This window comes from Mandrillus leucophaeus, unplaced genomic scaffold (genome assembly GCF_000951045.1).
Source record: "Mandrillus leucophaeus isolate KB7577 unplaced genomic scaffold, Mleu.le_1.0 Scaffold5, whole genome shotgun sequence".
Classification (NCBI taxonomy): domain Eukaryota; kingdom Metazoa; phylum Chordata; class Mammalia; order Primates; family Cercopithecidae; genus Mandrillus; species Mandrillus leucophaeus.
The window spans coordinates 3,527,141-3,544,658 of record NW_012105364.1 but is presented as its reverse complement, the minus strand read 5'-3'; the positions used below and the strand labels follow the sequence as shown (position 1 = coordinate 3,544,658).

Sequence of the window (17,518 nt, the reverse complement as noted above, 5' to 3'; positions counted from 1 at the left end):
TTCCTTCATGAGCCTACACCACCAGGGCCCTGGGTTTCAAGCACAAAACTGAGAGGCTGTTTGGGCAGGCACTGAGCTAGTCGCAGTTTTTTTTTTTTTCGTACCACAGTGGTGCCTGGAACCCCAGCGAGACAGAACCGTTCACTCCCCTGGAAAGGGGGCTGAAGCCAGGAAGTCAAGTGGTCTTGCTAAGTGGATCCCACTCCCACGGAGCCCAGCAAGCTAAGAACCACTGGCTTGAAATTCTCACTGCCAGCACAGCAGTCTGAAGTCGACCTGGGATGATTGAGTTTGGTGGGGGGAGGGGCATCTGCCATTACTGAGGCTTTAGTAGGCAGTTTTCCCCTGACAGTGCTAAGGAGACTGGGAGGTTTGGACTGGGCAGAATTCACCACAGCGTGACAAAGCGGTTGTAGGCAGACTGCTTCTCTAGATTCTTCCTCACTGGGCAGGGCATCTCTGAAGGAAAGGTAACAGCCCCAGTCAGGGGCTTACAGATAAAACTCTCATCTCCATGGGACAGAGCACTGGATTGTCCCCAGAGCACTGGGGAGGGGCAGTTGTGGGCACAGCTTCAGCAGACTTAAGCTTTCCTGCCTGCTGGCTCTGAAGAGAGCAGCTGCTCCTGACAAAAGATATTCTCCCAACACAGTGTACCAGCTCTGCTAACGGACGAAGTGCCTCCTCAGGTGGGTCCCTGACCCCCAAGCCTCCTGACTGGGAGAAACCTCCCAACAGGGGTTGACAGACAGCTCCCAACAGGGGTCAACAGACACTTCATATAGGAGAGCTCTGGCTGGCATCAGGCTGGTGCCCCTCTAGGACAAAGCTTACAGAGGAAGGAGCAGGCAGCAATCTTTGCTGTTCTGCAGCCTCCACTGGTGATACTCAGGCAAATAGGGTCTAGAGGTGACCTTTAGCAAACTGCAGCAGACTTGCAGAAGAGGAGACTGTCAGAAGAAAAACTAACAAACAGAAAGCAACAACCACATCAACAAAAAAAGACTCCCACACAAAAACCCCATCCAAATGTTATCTGCTTCAAAGATCAAAGGTAGATAAATCCACGAAGATGAGGAAAAGCCAGCACAAAAACACTGAAAATTCCAAAAACCAGAATGCCTCTTCTCCTCCAAATGATCGCAACTCCTCTCCAGCAAGGACACAAAACTGGATGGAGAATGAGATTAACGAATTGACAGAAGTAGGCTTCAGAAGGTGGGTAATAACAAACACCTCTGAGCTAAAGGAACATGTTCTAACCCAATTCAGGGAAGCTAAGAACCTTGATAAATGGTTACAGGAACTGTTAACTAGAATAACCAGTTTAGAGAGGAACATAAATGACCTGATGGAGCTGAAAAAAACAGCACGAGAATTTGGTGAAGCATACACAAGTATCAATAGTTGAATCAATCAAGTGGAAGAAAGGATATCAGAGATTGAAGGTCACCTTGCTGAACTAAGGTGTAAAGACAAGATTAGAGAAAAAAGAATGAAAAGGAACGAACAAAGCCTCCAAGAAATATGGGGCTATGTGAAAAGACCAAACCTACGATTGATTGGTGTATCTGAAAGTGATGGGGAGAATGGAACCAAGTTGGAAAACACACTTCAGGATATTATCCAGAACTTCCCCAACCTAGCAAGACAGGCCAACATTCAAATTCAGGAAATACAGAGAATACCACTAAGATACTCCTTGAGAAGATCAACCCCAAGACACATAATCATCAGATTTTCCAAGGTTGAAATGAAGGAAAAATGTTAAGGGCAGTCAGAGAGAAAGTTCAGGTAGCCTACAAAGAGAAGCCCATCAGACCAACAGCAGATCTCTCTGCAGAAACCCTACAAGCCAGAAGAGAATGGGGGCCAATATTCAACATTCTTAAAGAAAAGAATTTTCAACCCAGAATCTCATACCCAACGAAACTAAGCTTCTTAAGCAAAGGAGAAATAAAGTCCTTTCCAAAGAAGCAAATGCTGAGGGATTTTGTCACCAGCAGGCCAGTCTTACAAGAGCTCCTGATGGAAGCACTAAATATGGAAAGAAAAAACCGGTACCAGCCACTGCAAAAACACACCAAAATATAAAGACCAGTGACACTATGAAGAAACTGCATCAACTAATGTGCAAAATAACCATCTAGCATCATGATGACAGGATCAAATTCACATATAATAATATTAACCTTAAATGTAAATAGGCTGAACACCCTAATTAAAAGACACAGACTGAATAAAGAGTCAAGACGCTTCAGTGTGCTGTATTTAGGAGACCCATCTCACGTGCAAAGACATATATAGGCTCAAAATAAAGGGACAAAGGAATATTTACCAAGCAAATGGAAAGCAAAAAAAAAGCAGGGGATGCAATCCTGGTCTCTGATAAAACAGACTTTAAACCCAAAAAGTTCAAAAAAGACAAGGGCATTACAGAATGGTAAAGGGATCAATGCAACAAGAAGAGTTAACTATCCTAAATATATATGCACTCAATACAGAAGCACGTAGATTCATAAACAAGTTCTTAGAGACCTACAAAGAGACTTAGACTCCCACACAATAATGGGAGACTTTAACACCCCACTGTCAATATTAGACAGATCAACAAGACAGAAAATTAACAAGGATATTCAGGACTTGAACTCAGCTCTGGATCAAGTGGACTTAACAGACATCTATAGAACTCTCCACCCCAAATCAACAAAATATACATTCTTCTCAGCACCACATGGCAGTTATTCTAAAATTGACCGCATAATTGGAAGTAAAACATTTCTCAGCAAATGCAAAATAATGGAAATCATAACAAATAGTCTCTCAGACCACAGTGCAATTAAATTGGAACTCAGGATTAAGAAACTCACTCAAAACTGCACAATTACATGGAAATTGAACAACCTACTCCTGAATGACTCCTGGATAAATAACAAAATTAAGGGAGATAACGAAGTTCTTTGAAACCAATGAGAACAAAAAGACAACATACCAAACTCTCTGGGACACAGCTAAAGCAGTGTTAAGACAGAAATTTATAGCACCAAATGCCCATATCAGAAAGCTGGAAAGATCTGAAATTGTCACACTAAAATCACAATTAAAAGAACTAGAGAAGCAAGAGCAAACAAATTCAAAAGCTAGCAGAAGGCAAGAAATAACTAAGATCAAAGCAGAACTGAAGGAGATAGAGACACGAAAAACTCTTCAAAAAATCAATGAATTCAGAGTAGTTTTTTGAAAAAATTAACAAAATATACCACTAGCTAGACTAACAAAGAAGAGAGAAGGATCAAATAGACACAATAAAAAATGATAAAAGGGATATTACCTCTGATCCCACAGAAATACAAATTACCATCAGAGAATACTATAAACACCTCCTCGTAAATAAACTAGAAAATCTAGAAGAAATACATTCCTGGACACATACACCCTCCCAAGACTAAACCAGGAAGAAGTTGAATCCCTGAATAGACCAATAACAGGCTCTGAAATTGAGGCAGTAGTTAATAGCCTACCAACCAAAAAAAGCCCAGGACCAGACGGACTGACAGCCGAATTCTACCAGAGGTACAAAGAGGAGCTGGTACTATTCCTTCTGAAACTATTCCAAACAACAGAAAAAGAGGGACTCCTCCCTAACTCATTTTATGAGGCCAGTGTCCTCCTGATACCAAAACCTGGCAGAGACACAACAAAAAAAGAAAATTTTAGGCCAATAACCCTGATGAACGTTGATGTGAATATCCTCAATAAAATACTGGCAAACCGAATCCAGCAGCACATCAAAAAGCTTATCCACCACGATCAAGATGTCTTCATCCTTGGGATGCAAGGCTGGTTCAACATACACAAATCAACAAATGTAATCCATCACGTAAATAGAACCAATGACAAAAACCACATGATTATCTCAATAGATGCAGAAAAGGCCTTCGATGAAATTCAACATCTCTTCATGTTGAAAACTCTCAATAAGCTAGGTATTGATAGAACGTATCTCAAAATAGTAAGAGCTATTTATGACAAACCCACAGCCAATATCATACTGAATGGGCAAAAGCTGGAGGCATTCCCTTTGAAAACCGGCACAAGACAAGGATGCCCTCTCTCACCACTCCTATTCAACATAGTATTGGAAGTTCTGGCCAGGGCACTCAGGCAAGTGAAAGAAATAAAGGGTATTCAAATAGGAAAAGAGGAAGTCAACTTGTCTCTGTTTGCAGATGACATGATTATATATTTAGAAAACCCATTGTCTCAGCCCCAAAATCACCTTAAGCTGACAGGCAACTTCAGCAAAGTCTCAGGATACAAAATCAATGTGCAAAAATCACAAGTATTCCTATACACCAATCATAGAGAACAGAGAGACAAATCACGAGTGAACTCCCATTCACAATTGCTACAAAGAGAATAAAATACCTAGGAATACAATTTACAAGGGACGTGAAGGACCTTTTCAAGAACTGCAAACCACTGCTCAAGGAAATGAGAGGACACAAACAAATGGAAAAAAATCCATGCTCATGGATAGGAAGAATCAATATCATGAAAATGGCCATACTGCCCAAAGTAATTTATAGATTCAATGCTATTCCCATTAAGCTACCACTAAGTTTCTTTGCATAATTATTAAAAACTACTTTAAATTTCATATGGAACCAAAAAAGAGCCTGCATAGACAAGACAATCATAAGCAAAAATAACAAAGTTGGAGGCATCACACTACCTGACCTCAAACTATACTACAAGGCTACAGTAACCAAAACTCATTATACTGGTACCAAAACAGATACATAGACCAGTGGAACAGAACAGAGACCTCAGAAATAACACCACACATCTACAACCATCTGATCTTTGACAAACCTGACAAAAACAAGCAATGAGGAAAGGATTCCGTGTTTAATAAATGGTGCTGGGAAAACTAGCCATATGCCGAAAACAGAAACTGGACCCCTTCCTTACACCTTATACAAAAATTAACTCAAGATAGATTAAAGACTTAAATGTAAAATCCAAAACCATAAAAACCCTAGAAGAAAACCTAGGCGATACCATTTAGGACATAGGCATGGGCAAAGACTTCATGACTAAAACACCAAAAGCAATTGCAACAAAAGCAAAAACTGACAAATGGGATCTAATTAAACCAAAGAGCTTCTGCATAGCAAAAGAAACTATCACCAGAGTGTACAGGCAACCTACAGAATGAGAGAAAAATTTTGCAATCTACCCATGTGTCAAAGGTCTAATATCCAGAATCTACAAGGAACTTAAACAAATTTTCAAGAAAAAAAAAAACAACCGCATCAAAAAGTGGGCAAAGAATATGAACAGACACTTCCAAAAGAAGAGATTTATGTGGCCAAAAAACATGAAAAAAAGCTCATCATCACTGGTCATTAGAGAAATGCAACTCAAAACCACAGTGAGATGCTATCTCATGCCAGTTACAATGGCAATTATTAAAAAGTCAGCAAACAACAGATGCTCGCAATGCTGTGGAGAAACAGGAAAGCTTTTACACTTGTTGATGAGAGTGTAAATTAATCCAACCATTGTGATTGTGGAAGACAGTGTGGTGATTCCTCAAGGATCTAGAACCAGAAATACCATTTGACCCAGCAATCCCATTACTGGGTATATACTGAAAGGGTTATAAACCATTCTGGTATAAAGACACACGCACATGTATGTTTGCTGCAGCACATTACAATAGCAAAGACTTGGAACCATCCCAAATGCCCATCAATGATAGGCTGGATAAAGAAAATGTGGCACATACACACCATGGAATACTATGCAGCCATAAAAAAGAACGAGTTCATGTCCCTTCCAGGGACATGGATGAAGCTGGAAACCATCATTCTCAGCAAATTAACACAGGAACAGAAAACCAAACACCACATGTTCTCACTCATAAATGGGAGTTGAACAATGAGAACACATGGACACAGGGAGGGGAACATCACACACCAGGGCCAGTCAGGGAGTGGGGCCAAGAGGAGGGAGAGCATTAGGGCAAATACCTAAAGCACGTAAGGCTTAAAACCTAGATGACAGTTGGTAAGTGTAGCACACAACCATGGCACATGTATACCTATGTAACAAACCTGCACATTCTGCACATGTATCCCAGAATTTAAAGTAAAATTAAAAAAAAAAAAAGAAAAACTTTTCAAGTCTCTCATTATCAGGTATTAGCCAGCACAAATAGCTGTTATTCCTGGCTTCTGAACTTTAAAAAAAAAAAAAAAAAAAAAGGTATGCTTCCAAATGACTCACCAAGGTGAACCAGTAAGCCTTAATCAAGGTTATGACTTAACCAAGGATGCATGGGGCATCTCCAAAGGAGGTGCAACACAGTCCTCACAAGACCCAGAATCACCCCAAAGACAGCTCAAAGAAAGGAGTTTAGCCACAAGTGAAGTACAATTCACATTTCTGTCTGGTCATGATTTCTAGGATCTCAGCTTCTCGGCTGGGTACTCATGAAGGTCCAAATGGTCTGTATGTCTCACAAATGGAAAAAGACAGGAAATCAAAAGTTGTCCATAAAAGGGATAAGGATCAATTACAAATGGTATCCCAAAAGGTCAAGAATCATACAATACTTTAAAACAAATGAGATTAGCTCCCTGGCCAGGAATTGAACTCAGGCTACAGTGGTGAAAGCACCAAATCCTAGCCATTTTACCACTGGGTGAAGTGTTTTCTTTGTTTTTGTTTTTGTTTGTGTATTTGTTTTTTGGTAAATCTTGCAGGGAATCCAAAGCAGGCAGTTTAAGCACTTAAGGATTTTATCTTGTTTCCGTCTGATCTCATCTGGAATGCTGCTTAGCTAATTCCCTGAATGTTAGCATTTTAAAGACATGATAAGATTTAAAGGGTACTGTCTGATAGTGGGTCAATAAATCAGTGTGTATTAGTTCATTCTCACACTGCTATAAAGAACTACCCGAGACGGCGTAATTTATAAATAAAAGAGGTTTAATTGACTCACAGTTCTGCATGGCTGGGGAGGCCTCAGGAAACTTACAATCATGGTGGAAGGTGAAGGAGAAGCAGGCACCTTCTTCACAAGGCAGCAAGAGAGAGGAAGCCAGAAAGGGAACTGCCAAACACTTTTAAACCATCAGATCTCATGAGAACTCCCTCACTATCATGAGAACAGCATGGGGGAAACCGCCTCCATGATCCAATCACCTCCCACCAGGCTTCTCCCCCAACACATGGGAATTACAAATCGAGATATTTGGTTGGAAACACAGAGCCAGACCATATCACAGTGTCATTCACCAGACCTGGTTAGAAAAAATTTTGATGGATCTGCATTTTTATAGTCTCAGCAGTCTTATTCCTGTTCTGTTGTTGTTCTACTTGTTCCTTCTGCTCTAAATTTAAATTCATTTCCCCTGAGAGAAGGAAATGTGTACATTGTGAAATTTTAAAAAATCTCTGCCTAAGAAATGTATGGAGGCCAAGGGAAGAAGCAGAAAGGGATGAGTTCAGATCACAGAGCTGGAAGAAAAGGGAGGATCTGGAGGTGAAAGGGAGAAAGACTCCGAAGTCTTTTTAAATAGTTTCAAATATTCCTTTGTTTACCTCTTGAATGAAGGTGATTTTTTCTTTCAGGATTTCTTTTAGAAGTTTTTAGGTGCCAGTGGAAGTAAGTCTCATATTTACATGTCTGGTTCTAAAACCAGCTCTTTCCAATGGTGTATACAAATAAATTACTTTAGGTATATCAAAAGATGCCCATTTTTGGTCATTGTTGCCTATGATCATTCCAGGTTAGATGGGTCTGCTTTCCCAGACACTACAAGAGAGTACCCCATAAATCGTATATGTAATTCCAGCAGTTATTTCTAAAAAGAGTGTTCAGGTTTTGAACACCCTTATTATTGATTTCTCATAATTCAGGAACTTTTCAAAAGTGACCAAAGCCAGGAATGTGTTTAGGATCAAACTGTGACATGTCTTGGACTGTCTCTAATTGTCAGATGGTAGCAGAGTCCTCAAGGATGAGGACAATTGGATTGTCTCTAATTGTCAGATGGCAACAGAGTCCTCAAGGTATGGGGGACCAGACCCTCATATTACATCCATCTGGAAGAGCAAAAGGGGTATACATTTCAGTTAGGAACTAACAGGAATTGGTTAAAATTAAAGACTAATTCGGAATTTTCAAGCGATAGGAAACAACTGCTATCTCAAAGGCATATAATATAAAATGAAACCACTGGTGCCTAACTGCCAGTTCTTTCACTCAAACCTGTGCTGTGAGACAGAGGTGAAAAAACCTTGACCCAAACCCCTGGTTCTGAAGCAGAGGCAGAAAAACCATGACCTGCACCTCTGCTGTAAGACAGAGCGGGCAAAAAGGCAGAGCTCTTTACCCGGATCTTCTGTCCAAAGACAGAGACCGAAGCCCTCACACTTAAAGGAAAGAAAGGGTTTGAAAAACAGCCCAAATAAAGTCTAGGCCTTCAACCCAAGAGTGGACAGAGACCGAAGCCCTCACACTTAAAGGAAAGAAAGGGTTTGAAAAACAGCCCAAATAAAGTCTAGGCCTTCAACCCAAGAGTGGACAGAGACCGAAGCCCTCACACTTAAAGGAAAGAAAGGGTTTGAAAAACAGCCCAAATAAAGTCTAGGCCTTCAACCCAAGAGTGGGAGGTCCACATTCAGGAGAACTCGCCTGAAACACCTGACGAGACTTCTGAAGGCGGAGAGTTCACACTGGTACCAAGCGCTGCTTTCAGAGAGAAACACCAGGTGTGTGGGGGAATCACTCCGTATCCTGCTGACTTACTCTAGATGTTTGACCTAAAAGGAAGAAGTTGAGGCAAAATTAATATAAGTTGGGAGTTTATTTGGGCCAAGCTTGATGACCGCAACTCGGGAACATAGATTCAAGTTGCCCTGAATATACGCTCTGAGTAGCAGCAGTTGCAAGTGGATTTTTAAAGGGAAAGATGAGGCAGTTCCTGAGTTATTTACCAAGAATTTACATTAAAATAAAACAAGATACTGATTGGCTACACATTATGAAACTATAGGATGTGGGTTATAATGTCTGGTGCAGCATTAATCAGTAGGTTAATGTTTAGCTTCTGTGGCAATAGTAAGCAGTTTCAAGAGACAAATACACAGCTTAAAAGTGGGGGAGGAGGACAGGATCACTGTTTCACTTTAATGCCTCTCTGGGCCTCATAATTTAAAAGGATTTGCATTCCTCAGATAAAGTTCTTTTCTTAACATTTAAAAAAATTTCGGCTCAGTATCATAATATAACTATCTGTATTTATGTTAACATAGGAATGCTTTAAATTATTTTGCCATTTATAAAATTTGTGATGCAGGAAAGCCACACTATCCTGTGTCTTTACCTTCTGAGTAGCAATTATACCTCCGGGATACAGGTTTGTAGTCTGAGAAGTGCTGGCATTTTCTTTTCCTTTGCAACGCAAAAGTCTCTAATTCAAGTTCTCTTTTAGCATTATTCATCCATTCTTTGATAAATATTTACTGAACATCTTCTATTTGCTAGACACATCAACAGGACTGAGGATACAACTGTGAACAAGATACGTATGACTCTTATCTTCATGGCAGCTATCATTTAGAGAGAAAGAAAGAGAAATAAAGAAGAAATTAAAATATATTGTGATGTGTGTAAAGACAAAGAGGGAAACTTAGAGTGCTAAGAGAAATGTAAAAAATGTTACCTATCTTGTGTTAGCTTACGTAGGAAAAAAAAAAAATGAAGAAAACGGTCACCTAATCCCAAAGCAGGTGATGAAGAAAGATTTTCGGACAGATGCAGTGGCTCACACCTGTAATCTCAGCACTTTGGGAGGCCGGGCCAAGGCAGGAGGATCGCTTGAGCCCAGGAGTTCAAGACCAGCCTGGGCAACAGAGGGAAACCCTGTGTCTACAAAAAAAATCAAAAAAGTAACTTGGTGTGGTGATGTCTGCCTACGGTCCCAGCTACATGGGAGGCTGAGGCAGGATGATCCTTTAAACCCAGGAGGTCAAGGCTGCAGTGAGCCATGTTCATGTGACTGCATTGCATCCTGGGTGACAGAGTCAGAGGGAGACCCCGTCTCAAAAAAAAAGAAAACCAAAAAAATTTCCAGGACCAAATAGTCTACAGGATGAGCTGGAGTTAGCCAGGTAAAGTATGGTAAAGAATATTCCAAGCCTAGCTTAGAGTAAGCCCTGGAGGCTACAGAGAACATGGACTCTATGGGAACAAATTCAGTGTGCTAGTGAGTGGACAGATGTCAAAAGCGCAAAGGAGAAAGATGGGGGGGGTGGGGGCGAGGGAAGCTGGAGAGAAAAATCAAGGCAGATTATGAAGGGCCTCTGTTAAACAGTTTAGAAGGGGGCTGAAAGTCACCAAAAGGGTTAAAGCCTAAAAAGAACTAGTTAATATGTGTTTTTTAAAAAGATTGCTCAGGAACTATGTCTGGAAAAGAACAAGGACTTGACTTACATTAAGGTAAGAAGTGGAATTAGAAAATCTGGGGCCCAAAGGAATTCAAGTGAGTTAATTCCTCCCCTTTAAAGTGTCTATTTTCTCCAAAGATAACCACCATATCCTCTCTGGGGCTAACATTCTCTGGCCCTTTCCCATTGTCTCTGGCAGCTCCCAACCCAAGTCACAAGGGTTACAGCATTCCCTTAAGGAATACATACTTTTCCAACCTGCTGCAGCACACAGAGCACATGTAATTTTTTATTTTACTGTATTTTATTTATTTTTCCAAGACAGAGTTTCACTCTGTTTCCCAGGCTGGAGTGCAGTGGTGTGATCTTGGCTTGCTGCAACTTCCGCCTCCTGGGTTCAAGTGATTCTCATGCGTCAGCCTCCCAAGTAGCTGGGATTATAGGTGTATGTCACCACACACAGCTAACTTTCGTATTTTTAGTAAAGACGGGGTTTCACCATGTTGACCACTCTGGTCTTGAACTCCTGACCTCAGGTGATCTGCCTGCCTCGGCCTCCCAAAGTGCTGGGATTACAGGTGTGAGCCACCATGCCTGGCCAAGCACATGTAATTTTAAAGGTGAACATACTTGTGGCCTTTCTTATTTTATTTTTGTTATTTTAGAGATGGGGGTCTTGCTATGTTGACCAGGCTGGTCTCAAACTCCTGGGCTCAAGTGATCCTCCCACCTGGACCTCCCAAAGTGCTGGGATTACAGGCGTGAGCCACTGTGCCCAGCCTGGCCTTTCTATTTGGCTTTTTTGATCTGATATCCTAGTAGAGCCTATCATTAAATTTCCACCTATAGAAACAGGAAGTCAGGAAAGGACTTGAGGGAGTTTCGGCAGGTTAATGATTACAACGGGAAGAGAATACAATTATTGAGGTGTTTTGACTCACTTGGTCATTTCCTGAGAAACTCTGCTTGAATTTTTCCACTCTTCAGGTGGAGATTATGACACTGTCCAGGCTTTCAGGAGTCTAACCTCTTAGACAATAAAAGACATACTCTTTGGTAACTGCAGTGGCTAAGCCAAGGAATAAATATGCATAACTACGACAAACAGGTACTTGATGAGAACATTATCTAAAACTGCCAGATATTTAGACCAAGTGCTCCTTTTGTTATAAGAAGCTAGTATGATGTCCATATGGTTTTCAGGGCTGCTGTTGCCTCTAAGAAGATGGAATAGTCTTTTTCCTGAACTTCTCTCTCGCTGAACTTTTAGGCTACAATTATGTCAGTTCAAAGTGGGCAGATTTGCCAACTGAAAAAATGATGACACGCAGCTTCCCAACTCGGTCTGTGGGTGAACGTCATTCCCCAGGAAACCAATGCCACAAGATTAGTAGGACGCGGATCACAAGAAATGTTTACAATGCAGGGCATCACAGACTGCAAACCAAACAGGGTAGGAGGACACGGGACCATTTCCTTTTCCTGTCTCCATCTGACTCTGGAAGGCGGGGACAAGACATTTAAAACCAGGACCATTCCAGGAGGACAACACATTAGCTACTGCCCTCCAGCTCCTTTCAGTGTTGTTTCCGTAAAGGACTTACAAACTGGGGAGGGCGGTGGCTTCCAAAAGCGCACAGGCGTGCCTTTTCCAACTTAGTCTTCTTATTTTCCCTTTCTGCTCCATAACTACAACGTATTTCTGTTCGTAATCATCTTGGCTTGTCCTTACCTCTGCTTGTAAGAAAAGTCTTTTGCGCCATTCCCCTCCAAGCCCCAGGGAAGAGCCTGGAAAAGCGCTTACACCTCAGACCCAGTGTCGCTCGGCCGTCAAAGGAGCGAGCCACATAGAAAACCCCGAGATAGGACCGTGGCCCCTAGCTGGGCCCGGGTAACGATGCGGGGCAGGGAGCGCAGGCGGCCGGGGAGGGCGGCGGCCCCTTTAAGAGCAGGCCACGCCCCCTCCGCTCCTCCGTTCGCGGCCAGCGGTCGGTGGCGGCCGCTACGGTGCTGACAAGATGGCGGCTGGCGGAGCTGTCGCTGCGGCGCCCGAGTGCCGGCTTCTCCCCTACGCGCTACACAAGTGGAGCTCCTTTTCCTCCACCTACCTTCCCGAGTAAGTGCCGGGGCCTAAGCTCGTGCTGTCCCACTCTTCCGCGTCAGCACTGTTGGGCCAGGGGTGCAATGGAGGGCAGCCGAGCCGAGAGGCCCAGGCGGGGCCTGCGGAGGGGGACGTGCGGCCTCCCGAGTCTTAGTTCAGCTGCTGAAAGCGTTGCTCGGCCCCGCTCGGGAAGGGGTTAGGGTCCTGAGAGCGAGCCCAGGGAGAAGGGGCGAGGTGTGTGGTGGATCCGGGGCGCGCACAGGAGAACCGGAAGCCCAGTTGTTCTGCGCTTGGGATTTGGGGGTTGAGGTTGAGGAGGGCTTAGGGGACGGGCGGCTCTGGGAGGTGGGGCAGGAATCCGAGCTTGCGGGGCCCGGCCGGCTTGCAAACTACCCCGAATGTCTGAGGTCGTCCGAGGTGGTCGGCGTTGGGGGACATGTCGTTCAGTCGATTGCTGCCGGGACAAAGTGTAAAGCCAAGGAGTGCCTATTCCAGAGTGGGGTCATTAAAAGTGATTAGCTCTAGAGTAGTGTTAAAAGTCACGGAAGGCTGGAAAGTTGTGGAATCCATCTGAATCCTAGCAGGCGGGGAGAAGTTGTAGAATTGGCAGACGTTGTCTTTAATGCCTGGAAGTTCTGAAAAAGATAGGGAGTGGGAAGGAGTGACATTACCGAAGAATTTCAGTATTACAGCTCATTAGAAGATGGGTTTTTATGGACACAGACCCGTTTCCCAACACAGAAACTCAAACAGAAAAATCTGGCTTTAATGAATTTGATTTTCAACACCGGCTTTGTCTTGATCCCTGATTTAGGTGTTAAAAAAGAGTTCAGTTGCATTGTTAGGGTTTGTTTTTTTTTTTTTTTTTTCCTCTAGCAAGTTCCTTCTGAAATGCTGAAAATACTCTTACATAGTATCTTATTTATCTTTGGCTTATTTTTGAAAGGAGGAGCAAATCTAACTCCAATTTTACGTGCTAGTGGAGAAACTGGCTTAGTAAAGGCTTAAGAGCTGTGCAGATCCTGAAGAAAAATGCTAGTTGTCCCTCTAACCATTTCACAGGACCGAAACGATTTTATGAACAAAACAAATTAATGAATAATATATTTTACTGAATATTTTGCTAAACAAAAAAGTGGCTAGATCTGTGAAGCATACTCAAGTAAGTTTTCCATCTATATTTGAGAAATTCTTCACATTTATCCAAATTTGATTTCACTGGTTATATCAATGAAGAATCTCAAAATGGAGCTGCAACTGGAAGAATCTGTCTTGACTGCCAGCCTCCCATTTTATTCACCAGGTCAAGGGTTGGCATTCAGTAGGATCTGGCCCAATGAAGGGTGCCAAGTGACCTGTGGTTTGATCTGGCCTGTGTAGCCTATTCATGGCCGTATCCCTGATTGATGCTGAAACCCAACTTTCAGTTAGTGAGCCAGGTAAACATTCCAGCCATGTACTTGGAGTTGAAATGTGGCCCTATGTACTTGACCTCTGATATTCTGGGTTATCATGTTCTTGAATCTGAAGTTATTCAGCTTTTTTCTATACTCAGGCTAGGATTATGGACAGTTGGGAATTGGTGTGGCATTGTTTGATCTAATTGTAGAGATATTTTTCTGGTCTTGAATTGGCCTATTTCCAGGATGTCACTCCTTAAATTTTTGGTGTAGGCCTGAGGCTTGGATAATACAAGTACTATTTGCGTTATCTGTTGTACAGACATTTTAAGAAAGTACATTTCAAGCAGGAAATGATTTAGTGGGATGGCAACTTTAATCTGACTTTGTGTCTTGTTACTCTGGCCCCTGGTTTGCAGTGGGCAGAACACTAGTTTTGGAGTTAGAAAGCAACAATATGAGATTGGAGAAATACATTGCTGCAATTTTCTCAAGTACATACATAAAATAGTATTTAATACATATGTAACTTTCATACACTTCCATTTACTATATCTTATTTAATCTCTATGACATGTTGGAGAATATTGTGTCTGCTGGGTTGGTGTGTGTCATGCCTAAATTATAAAACTCTTGGCTCTGAACTTCTATTAGCAAGCAAAGATGTTACTCCTCTGTGTGACAGAAGATGTAAGAAAGGGATGGACTTTACTTACCTTTGCCCTAAAATCCTCTCTAGCAGCAATTGCTGTATCTTTATTGGCAGTGGAAACCATATTAAGGTACTTCTTAAACAGGTCTCATTTTAGGTAAAGACATTTGTTGAAATTGTCCACAAAGTGGCACGTATTTGTTAACATAGATATAAGCATTTCGAGGTGGCAGTAATAAATCAGTAACAAAAATGGTAAACAGTTGTGATGTGCCATCCATTTGCTAGGCTCTCTGATGAACATTTTTAAGTGTATTAACTCATTTAATCCTTACCACAGTCCCAAGAGGAATCTCCATTTGCCAGATGTTGGAAACAGGTAGGGAGAAGTTAAAACTTGCCTAAGGTCACACAGCTACGATGGAGCCAGAATTTGAATCAAGGTAGTCAGACTCCACAGTCTGTGGTTTTTAACTATAGTGTTTTACTGCTTCTGCACAAAGGTATATATAGTACAGGAAGTCAGAACTTTAAGAGCTCTTGTATTAAAGGCACTTATATTTTAGTTGTGTAAAGAAATGTGAAGTCGTTAAAAAAAATTGAACAATTTTATCTCTATTTTCTTTCTAAGGACTTAGAATTTTTTTCCCCTTATTCCAGAGGCAGAAAAAGTAAACATTTCCCCTTTCAACTCTTTTTGATTTATTTGGACTTTAAAAATGTTAAAGTGGATCCAGTTATAGGGAACACATTTTTACTTTGAGACTTAAAAAACGGCCTTTTATTTTTGTGTGCTTAGAAGAGATTGCCTGTATTTTACTTTTTTCTGAAATTTACACCTAATTTAAGAATTAAATACACTTATTTAAATAATTCATAGAATTACATATACTCTTATACATAAAAATGTTTTGTAAACTGCTAATCCCTGTACTCAAATTTTTTTTTGTACCTAATAATGATGCTAGCTACAATTTGTTGAGCACTTAATATATGCAAGATGCTTTTTGTATACAGTTTTGTTTAATTCTTGGCACATACCTGTAAGATAGGTATTATATATGTGTGTGTGTTTTGCAGAGGATGAAACTGAGGTCCATACAGGGTAAGTAGCTTGCCCAGGGTCATATAGTTTTCCAGAGGCTTGACAGGTTTTCTGACTTAAAAACTATTGCATTGTGACTTTAATAACAGTCACCACTTATTGAGTACCTTCTATTCTTCAGGCTCTGTACTGAGCATTTAGCATGCGTTCTTTGATGTAGTCTTCACAAAAACCCTATGAGATAAATATTATTATTCTATTTTAGAGCTAGGAAGAGTGAGATTCAGAGAGGTAAGTTAACTTGCCCAGGTCTAAGAGTTGAAAATGTAAGAGAAGCAGGACAGGATGGCTCACACCTGAAATCCCTGCACTTGGGAGGCCAAGTCTGGAGGATCACTTGTGCCCAGAAGTTTGAGATCAGCATGGGCAACATAGTGGGACCCCATCTCCAATAATAATAATAATAATGAGGAGGAGGAAGAAAATGTAGGTGATAAGGTTCTCATCTTGGGCCTTTTGACTTCTTCTGTTACGAAAGCTGCTCATTATTATACATGGCTATTGTATATGTCTAATTGAGATTACAGATAAGAAGTGCTCTAAGGTTAGACCAGCAAGAGAGGGAAAAATAGATTTTATCTTGATGTGTAAGATTTTAGTATACTCATGAGAACAGGGAGAAACTTTGAAAGTATTTTTTACATATTAGGTAATTTCATTGGTATACAATGATTCTTATCTTTACATATTATTGAATGACTTAGATAATTTAGATGATAAAATCTGATAGATTTTTAAGTGTGTTTACCTTTTTCCTGTTAGTCTTATTACTTAAAATCTAATAGTACTTAAAATAGTACCTTGTGTCAACGTGTGATTGATTCATGGTTCAGAGTACAAATGTTATGATTTGACCACTAGAATAGAAGATGAATTTATTTCAACTATTTTTAAAACTAATTTTAAAATTTCACATTTGAAAATGAATATAGGCTAGGCACAGTGGCTCATGCCTGTAATCCTAGCACTTTGGGAGGCTGAGGCAGAACTATCACTTGAGGCCAGGAGTTTGAGACCAGCCTGGGCAACATAGTAATACCCCATCTCTACAAAAGGAAAAAAATATATAAATATTTATATATTTTTGTTACATAAAACATATATGCATATTTATATATTATTACGTAAAAAATATGTAAATGTGTATATATATATTCTTTTCTTTCCTCTTTGTCTCTACAAAAGAAAAAGACAGCACCTCGTCAACACCCCATGTCTAAGAAAGAAAAAATAGACACTTTTTATGTAATATATAAAAATATACTTTATATATATTTTAATATATATTTTGATGTAAAAAATGCTCTACGTTTGTTATGGAATATTTGTAAAATATGGACCCACATAAACAAAATTTAAAATAACCTTGATAACACTACCTAAAGATCACTAGTCACCCTTTAAATACTGATTATCATTCCAGATCTTGTACTGTAGATGTATATGTTTTTCAATTTACTTTTGTCGTCTGTTTACTGTTCTGTATTTGCTTTTTCCTCCTTAACAAATAGTAAATATTTCCTTATGTTGTTAAATATTCTTCTATATTGTCTTTTTTTTTTTTAAGGGACAGGGTCTTGCTCTGTCACAGTGGCATGATCATAGTTCACTGCAGCCTCGACCTCCTGGGCTCAGGCGATCCTCCGGCCTCAGTTTCTCAAGTAGCTGGGACTACAGGCACATGCCATCATGCCTGGCTAATTTTTTTTTTTTTTTTTTTTGTAGACACAGTCTTGGTCTATCACCCAGACTGGAGTTTAGTGGCACCATCCTGGCTCACTGCAAACTCCGCCTCC

General features: G+C 40.8%; 1 protein-coding gene and 1 long non-coding RNA gene across 2 annotated transcripts in view; one reads left to right on the top strand and one right to left on the bottom strand.

Moving 5' to 3' along the window:
• Positions 1–7,130: 7,130 nt before the first annotated feature.
• LOC105550807 lies at positions 7,131–12,363 on the bottom strand. Its single transcript, XR_001007776.1, has 4 exons — positions 12,197–12,363; positions 11,406–11,533; positions 8,720–8,838; positions 7,131–8,118 (listed from the first exon to the last, which is right to left on the bottom strand). It is a non-coding gene; the product is annotated as an uncharacterized LOC105550807 (long non-coding RNA).
• MKLN1 (muskelin 1, intracellular mediator containing kelch motifs) overlaps positions 12,007–17,518 on the top strand; it is a 161,572-nt gene continuing 156,060 nt past the window's right edge. The window contains exon 1 of the mRNA XM_011995840.1: positions 12,007–12,580. Coding sequence (XP_011851230.1) covers positions 12,483–12,580 — 98 coding nt within the window. The 5' untranslated portion in view covers positions 12,007–12,482. The remainder of the gene's footprint in view (positions 12,581–17,518) is intronic.